The 9,511-nt window shown below is 35.7% G+C and overlaps 1 protein-coding gene across 1 annotated transcript; it reads left to right on the top strand.

The window, feature by feature from the left end:
• Window positions 1-3,449: 3,449 nt before the first annotated feature.
• On the top strand, window positions 3,450-9,148 carry HELRODRAFT_85254 (hypothetical protein; the record flags this gene model as incomplete). Its single annotated transcript, XM_009025853.1, has 7 exons — window positions 3,450-3,565; window positions 3,996-4,039; window positions 5,025-5,101; window positions 6,329-6,480; window positions 7,110-7,191; window positions 8,375-8,511; window positions 9,070-9,148. Coding segments are annotated over 7 exons (687 nt in total), but the record flags the coding sequence as incomplete, so codon positions are not given.
• Between the last annotated feature and the right edge of the window lie 363 nt (window positions 9,149-9,511).

Here is a 9,511-nt window from a genome sequence, read left to right as displayed (position 1 = left end):
CACCTCATCTATTGCAACGTAATTTGGGGAAACAGTCCTGACATTCATCTAAAACAGTTAACAAAATGCCAAAACCGGTGACCATTTTAAATATTGAATAAATAAAATAATACCAAGTATTTAAACAATTAATCATGGATTCATTTAAATTGTTTCTCTCGACTATTCATGACGCAAGTTCATAGAGTCCATCTCAATTTGAAATGAATCAATTTGAAACAACGTGTTAATTGATGTTGCACTCATCTCCATTCGTATTCCAACTCCTACAACATAACACACCTGCTTGCTACGATCAATGCTCACATCTTCTTTAATGGCTACTTGGATCGTTTGTTTGTTAAAATAACAGGATTAAAGATTTTTTCGAGTTTGAATTTTATAATTTTCAAGCTTTTCATTTCTCAATCAAAAATTTAAAAAAAAAATAAAATAATAATTTTCTCTTTTTTTCAACTGCACTCATTTAATCTATTTTTTAAATAATTTTTTTATTAAAATATTGAATGAAATTTTATTCAATTGCTTAGGAGTTATTGGGAATTTTTAAAAGATTGTCTTTTAATTTATGCTATGATAAAACTTGACCTTTGAAAATCTGGAATTTTAAATAATTCGTTCCCCTTGCCATTATACAAAAATTTTGTATTTGATAAAAGATTCAGTTCCTAGAATTTACGACAGACAAACAAACGAACGAACAGACTGACAAACAAACAAACGAACGAACAAACAAACAAACAAAGTAAATTATTTTTTGAAATTTTGCAAAGTGTAAATGATGAGTAATTACGCACATCCGTCAATAATATCTTTCTTGCTAATAATTTTTGAAAGCTGGTCTGACGAGGTCTTTCACTATTTCGCCACTACTACAGTCCACCATCATCACCGGTAACGATGGTGATGATGGTGGGGATGAAGACGAAACTGATGATGGTTATAATAATGGTGGTGATGAAGTCGTTGTGGATGATGATGAGGAGGAGGAGGAGGAGGAGGAAGAGTAGGAAGAAGAAAAGTTTGTGATGAAAAAAAGATCATGATGATGATGACGAAGGTGATGATGATGATGATGATGATGATGACGACGAAGAAGATGATGATAAAGATGAAGAAGATGATGATAATGATAAAGATGACGACGACGACGCTGATGATGAAGAAGATGATTGTAGTGATGATGATGACGATGAAGATTTTTGTGGAAAAAAAGATAGTGTTAACATTTTTAAGCTGTGGAAGTAATATATTTTTGGTTGAATTGATTATTCCAAAACATTTTTTAACTGCTCACCAAGGTTTCGGCCATTTTTAACAGAAAATTTTAATTTATGATTTTATATTTTTGTTGGTAAGGTTGTTGTCAGTTGATAATCAAACTTTTAGAATAAATTGGAAAATTAAAATAATTTACAAATAAACAAATTGTTTTAATGGCTATTGAAAAAAAATTAAAAAAAACCAACAGCGTTTTTTAGATCTAGTACATGATACTTTATACGTATTAGGAAGTTCCGTTGATTAAATTCAATCATCATTCATCATTCATTCATTCATTCGTTCATTCATTCATTCATTCATTCATTCATTCATTTATTCATTCATTCGTTCGTTCATTCATTCATTCATTCATTCGTTCATTCATTCATTCATTTGTTCATTTATACATAAGTTCACTTCAGACAGAGCTCCTAAATAATAAATCAAATTTTATTTTACTGGTGTCCATGCTTCAACCAATCAAACTGTCAAATATCAAATCATCAATTCAGCTTATGATCTATTGACTCACTCACATACACTCACTCATTCACTCACTTAATACCTCACTCATTTATTCATTCACTCACTCACTCACTCACTCATTCACTCACTCACTCACTCATTCATTCCAATACATTACAGCAACAACCCATGGCATCATTGAATTCAACTTGCATTACATCAACAAAGAGAAATTACTCAAATGCACAATTGTCAGAGCTAAGGTTGTTGTTGTTGATGTTGTTATTGTTGTTGTTGTTGATGTTGTTATTGTTGTTGTAACTACCAGACCAGTGAAAATTACACTATGTTGTTGTTATTGATGTTCTTGTTGATGTTGTTAATGATGATGTTGTTGTTCTCGATATTGTTGATGTTGCCGTTGATGTTGTGGTTGATGTTGTCTATGATGTTGTTGATGTTGTTGCTGACGTTGTTGTTGATGTTGCTACACATAGAAGAAGCTTTTTTTCTTCTGGAAAGTGTTTTCCCAAGCACACTAATTCTAATATATTTTTCTGGAGCTTGACATACTAGTCGCAGATAATTCAAGAAACCTAGATGAAACCTAGAAAACTAGAAATCTAAGTGAGATTACGACTATCAGTGAGACGCACCTTTCTCTAAGCGCGATACCAGCCAGCCACGTCACCTACCTACATAGAAGCGCCAACTCAACCAGACGACTTTTTTGATGTTGTCGATGTCTTAAAGTGGACAACCTACGCAAGTAACAACAAGAGCACGCCATGGGGTGGGAATCTTTTAGCATTCGAACAAGGTCACTATAAGACAAGTCATGTGACTTCTAACAATAGGCCATCACATATGCTGACGAAAATGACGTTGTTGTTGAGTTTTGGTGACACCTCAATTACTAATGTCTTCATCATTGCCTAATCTCATCATTATCGTTATCAACATCATTACCATTACAACAATCATCATCATCAGAATCTTCCAGCAATGAACAAGGATGGTACATGTGATGCGTTCGTTAAGTTGAACATGCTGCCTGGTTTGTCCAAGGTGATGATTGATTGGTTGGTTGGTTGGTTGGCTGGCTGGTTGTTTGGTTGATTAATTGGCTGATTGGCTGGTTGGTTGGTTGGTTGGCTGTTTGGTTGATTAATTGGATGATTGGCTGGTTGGTTGGTTGGCTGGCTGTTTGGTTGATTAATTGGATGATTGGCTGGCTGCCTGGTTGGTTGGCTGGCTGTTTGGTTGGTTAATTGGCTGATTGGCTGGTTGGTTGGTTGGCTGGCTGGCTGGCTGGTTGGTTGGTTGGATGGTTGATTGATTGTCTGGTTGGTTGGCTGGTTGGTTGGATGATTGATTGATTCGCTGATTGATTAGTTGACAGGCTGGCTGGTTGGTTGATTGGTTGGTTGGTTAGGGTTAGTTAGACGGACAATGTGAAAAACTTTGAAATAATTTCTAAAAAAATGTGGCTGAATGGGGTTTTAAGCCAAACAACATAAACACATTTAAAACAACAAACACAACGACAAACACAACAACAAACACAACCACAACAATCACACAACAACAACACAGCAAATACAACAACAATACAGCAAACGTACATCACGCACCAAACACAACAACAATCACACAACAAAATCCACAACAGCACAGCAAACACAACAATAAAACAAACAACCCAGCAACAAACACAACAACAACAGGCAACAAAACGCAGAACGAAGACGAAAATAAAGACGAGGAATCCAGAATTTGACGAAACAGTTGAGTATCATGGCGTGGAGGAGGAAGACCTGCAGAGGAAGATGTTGAGGTGATGATGATGATGTTGATGATGGTGATGATGATGATGATGATGATGCTGGTGGGATGATGACGATAATGGTAATGGTTGTGATGGTGATGATGGTGATGATGGTGATTGTGATGATGATAATGTTGGTGATGATAATGATGACGATGATGATGATTGTGATGACGATGGTGATGATGATGATGGTGATGTTGCTTTCAAATCAAGAGTCTTCGTTTTCATCTTCTTCATGCCACAACCACAATCATCATCTCACTATCATTATTATAATCATTCTTACAATCATCATCATCATCATCGTTGTCGTCGTCATCATCATTTTCATCATCACTATCGTCATTACAATCATTATCATACCGTCAATGTTATCATCATCCTCAACAACATCATCATCATCATCATTATCATCATCACCACCCATCGTCATCAGGATCACAGTGTTTGATGAAACCCGACTAAGTAGCAAATTCATAGGTAGGCAAACTCAACCATTTATCTTCATGTGCATCTTTCAGTGTTTCTGTATTAATCTTTCTATGTTATTGTTTCTATGTTATTATTTCTATGTTATTGTTTCTATGTTATTGTTTTTATGTTATTGTTTCTATGTTATTGTTTTTATGTTATAATTTCGAGGTTAATGTTTCCATGTTAACTACTACTACTACTACTTTTACTACTTCTACTACAACAACAACAACTACTACTACTACTATTACTACTACTACTGCTACTATTACAAAAACATCAACGACAACTATAACTACTACTAATACTACTACTACTACTACTACTACTATTATAATAACATCAACAACAACTACAACTACTACAAAATCCTCACTGATGCCAACATCAACAACAACAACATCAACAACAACATCAACAGCAACAACATCACCAACTGCAGTAATAACACTTCATCTGAATTAATTGCACCATAAAAATGGCAAAGAATTTAATTTAATTAGGAACTGGGGTGTTTATGCGAAGTTTTGTTGGTGCAAGGTTGCTGTAAATTCATTTTTTTCTGACAGAAACTAACGCATTCGTTACGATCACGACGAAATAAAACACGCTAACAACAACATAACATTAATGTGAACAACAACAACAACACTAACAACATAACATCAACAACAAACAAACAACAACAAAGTATAAGCAAACAAACAACAACAAACCATCACACATAATAAACAAACATAATTACTAATCAAACAAAAAACAAACAAGCAAGCAGGGAACAACAACAAAATATCAGACATATCAAACAAACACAAAACAAGCAACTACAACAAAAAACAGCTACACATAATAAGAAAAACATTATTAAACAAAAAAAAATCAAACAGACAACAACAACAAACAATCAGATATAACAAACAACTAACATTACTAAACACACACAAAACAACTCTACAACATACAACAAACAAACAACAACAACAACACTCAGGCGAGACTATGATCATGTTGAAATCTTTGGTCACAGACCGAACAAAAGACTACAGTGTGTATTTGTCCGGCCTACAAGTTTGTTTCATATTTGTAATAATTCACATACGAATAATCAAAACGTTAATAATTATTATTGTTTTTTTTTGTCTTTATAATTGCAGCTCTGACATACACAGAACCACTTACAATGTTACAGATATATTACCTGTAACATTGATATATTATATTATCTTTTATTATGTTCTTCATTTCTCCAGCCATTTATTTTCAATAATAATAGCAATAGATTTATGAGACTAAAATAACAAGATTGATGTGTAACTTGACTAGGACGATCATTGATCAATGTTGTTATTAACATGGTATGGTAACATATAAGTTGTCAGTTCTCTTAGCAGCAGGTGAACAATGGAAAAGATGAGATCTCAAATGATTGGATGAAGATATTGAGGAAATGTTCTTCTTACTCTACCTTCTTTTCTCTTTATATCCATGTTCCTCTATAAATCAGACAAACTAACACCCGACGCCAAATGTACATGTGTGGCCCGCCAAAGTTAAAATAGCTTCAATGCGACCCTCACCACAAAAAGTTTGCCCACTCCTGCTCTATATATTTGTCCATCTGTATCCATGTTTATCAGTGCTGTCCATTCATCTATTGAGAATGCGTAGCGCATGCATGCCATCTGAGGCTAATGATATGAAAATTGCTCAAATAAAAGTAATCTGCTGTGTCTCTTGTAATCAGGGCATGTGAGTACGAGAGAGACTGAGTGAGTGAGTGAGTGAGCGAGGGAGCGAGTGAGTGAGTGAGTGAGTGAGTGAGTGAGTGAGTGAGTGAGTGAGTGAGTGAGTGAGTGAGTGAGTGAGTGAGTGAGTGAGTGAGTGAGTGAGTGAGTGAGTGAGTGAGTGAGTGAGTGAGTGAGTGAGTGAGTGAGTGAGTGAGTGAGTGAGTGAGTGAGTGAGTGAGTGAGTGAGCGAGCGAGCGAGCGGCGAGAGAGTGAGTGAGTGAAAGTAAAAGAGCAAACTAGCGAACACATTTTTATTTAGCGTATATGTGAATTAGAAGTCAGTAAAATTAATTAAGAAAAAAACAAAAACCTTTTCGGCATTGAAATGAAGCATTCTCGCTTGCACGTGTTTCAAAACACGTGCAGATCTTCACCTTGCTGCTAACATTTAGTATTTCAACAACATGACACAACATGACATGACACAGTAAACAACAAACAACAACAAACATTAACGACTGTAACAACAACACTTAACCAGGTGATAAAGAAGGAGGATGAGGAGGAGGAAATGCGAAAGGTAAGTGACCACGATCGGGGTCGGATATTGGTCGGCATGATGTACAACTCCTCCCGCAACCAGCTGCACATCGCCATCAAGAGGTGCGCCAACCTCGTCGCAATGGACTCTAATGGGTTTTCTGATCCTTTCGTTAAACTGTTAGTTGAGTTGATCACAAGGGATTGATTGGTTGGTTGGTTGGTTGGTTTGTTAGTTGGTTGGTTGGTTGGTTAGTTGGTTGGTCGGTGGGTTGGTTGGTCGGCGGGTTGGTTGGTTGGTTGGTTGGTCGGTCGGTCGGTCGGTCGGTCGGTTGGTTGGTTAGTTGGTTAGTTGGTTGGTTGGTTGGTTAGTTAAATGGCTGGTTGGTTGGTTGGTTGGCTGGCTGGTCGACTCGTTCATTGGATGGTTTATGGTTGATTGGTTGATTAGTTAATTGATTTATATGGTGGAATTGTGGATTTTTCAGAATTGTTTTGTTTTAATAATGTTTTAAACTACCTTTAATGTAAATATAATGATTGTTCAAATTTAAATTTATTTAACAGCTTTTCAAATTAGTCCTTGATTTATGTGAACGTATTAATGCGATTGAAATTTTAGTTTTAAAATTTAAATTGTTTTTCAACTTTATTTGCTTTTTAATTAAATTTATTTTAAATTGAAAAATTAATTTTTAAGTTAAACAAAACAAGAGTTAAAGCCAAAAGCCCCAAACACACTCACACACACACACACACCACACACACTACACACACACACGCACATTACAAGCACAACATCATCACAGATATTTGAGACCAGATAAAGACAAGAAAAGCAAGTTCAAGACAAAAGTTCAGTCAAAAACATTGAATCCAGAATTTAACGAAGTGCGTCTATCTATATTTGTGTCTTCGTTATGTTGTTGTTGATGTTGTCTTGGCAGTGTTGTTGTTGTTGTTGTTGTTTTTGTTTTCATGCTGTTGTTGAAAATGTTGTATTTGTTGTTTTGTTTGTATCACAGGCACGCAATAAGTGTGGGGGGTTGTTTCACCCATATTTACATTCACTGTGTGTTTGTTGCTGTTCATTTTTCTGACGTGCATTGAAGGGTGGAGTTTAATAACAAACAATCGAAACCTCGAAAACCACTTTATCGACCGCCATACCAACGACAAGCAGAATTTCCAAAGCACCAACAACCCATTCACTCCTAGTTCATGATTTACAGAAGCTTTTAGATAGATGGCTGAAATGTATCGAAAAAAAACATCTTGAACCAAAACGTTCGAGTCTTTTAGAAGCTGTGGGTATGAATGATCCAGTGAAGTTTGACACTGTGGATGTTGATGCACGAGGCAGAATACGGTGACCAAATAAAATTGATCATACATGGGCAAATCTAACAGTTCTAAAAAGTATATGTGATGGCTCATTGGTTAAAGTCGCCTGGTCTTGCAATTGCTATGACTGGGTTCGAATACGCAATGTGTATGATGCGTGGTTTGCACGCTTATTCATATACGCTGTGTGTGTTTGTCGTTGAAACTTCTGAAGCAAATGCAAAAGAGAGAGATTAACCTTTATATATAAGGAAGAAAAATCCTGTGGAAACTAGAGTGAGAAAATTGGATCTTGTTAAAATTGATTGCAAATGAAGTGCTCGGAGGTATCTGGATAGATGAATGACCTTTCCAAATGATCGGCTTCTAGTGAAATGAGATTGATGAAATTGGCAAAAGTTAGGGAAAGAAAAATTTTCTGAAAAAAAACGAAAATGTTGGCCTAGGCAAGAGTTTAGAAAAATGTTGGCTCATTTATCGTCGTCTCAACACCTGCAACAACCTATCCACCAACACTTTGGAAAGGACGCTTCACTAATAGCATCAACTTTAAAAACATCAACAACAACAACGTCAACAACAACATCATCATCAACAACAATGTCAACAACAACATCATCATCAACAACAATGTTAACAACAACAAAATTATCAACAACAACATCAACAATAACAATAACAACATCAACAACAGCAATGCGAACAACAACAACAACAACAAACCTAACAGGAATTCGTTTACAGCGTAAAGACCAACGAGCTGATAAACAAGACATTGGATGTTTCCGTCTGGGATAAAGACTTCGCCAGGAATGAATATATAGGCATGCTATTGCAATTTTTGTTGTTGTTGTTGGTGGTACTGTTGTTGGTGGTACTGTTGTTGCTATCTTATTAAATAAACCATATTAATATCACAATTCATTGTTTCACACTTTATTTGACAACTGACAATTCAAAATTACTCGAAAACATGTTGGTAAAAATCTGGGAATGTTTGAATGAATTTTAAATTGAAACGAACCTAGGACCCAGGACAATCGATCATTTATAATATTTCACGGCTGCATGTTGGCTACATTTGCCTAACAGATTGGTCTAGTGATAAATAGCAAAAACTTCAAAAACAACTTTTCCAACCGCTTCATCAACAACACTACAGTTGCATGTGTTGTTGAGTGTGTTTCTGTTGTTGTTGTTGTTTTCAGTGTTTTTTCGCTATTTTTCGAGTTGAAGTTCTGCAAAAATGCCAATGGTGTTATCACCGAATGTTTTAACAACATCAATAACATCAATAACAATAGTGATAATCGCAATAGCATTAACATTAATGACACTATCAATGAAAAAAATGTTAACATGAATGATAATTTTGCTTCCAGGCGGGATAATGTTGGGGGCGGAGTCTGGGGCGAAAGAGAAGAGCCACTGGATGGAGGTCATCAACAACAACAACCAGTTCTTCGAGAGATGGCACGTTCTCAAGAACATTCACCATCACTGATCATGGTGATGATGGTGATGATGACGATGATGATGAAGATGATCATGGTGATAATAATGGCGATGATGTTGATGATGGTGATGATGTTGTTGATGATGATGAAGATCCTGATAATGATAACAATTATGACGATGATTATGACAATGATGACGACGATGATGATGATGATAAAGATTATTAAGATGATGATGATGATGATGATGATGATGATGATGGTGATGATGATGATTGATGATGAAGATTATGGTTATGATGATAATTATGATGACGACGACGACGATGATGATCTGTAATTATATGCCTACCCTTTTTTCAAATTATGCCAGTTCCTAATTATTCGTAATCACATTATGGCGCATTGCG

The sequence above is a fragment of the Helobdella robusta genome (genome assembly GCF_000326865.2).
Source record: "Helobdella robusta unplaced genomic scaffold HELROscaffold_44, whole genome shotgun sequence".
In the NCBI taxonomy this organism is placed as follows: Eukaryota; Metazoa; Annelida; class Clitellata; order Rhynchobdellida; family Glossiphoniidae; genus Helobdella; species Helobdella robusta.
This window is presented reverse-complemented; position numbering and strand designations above follow the sequence as displayed.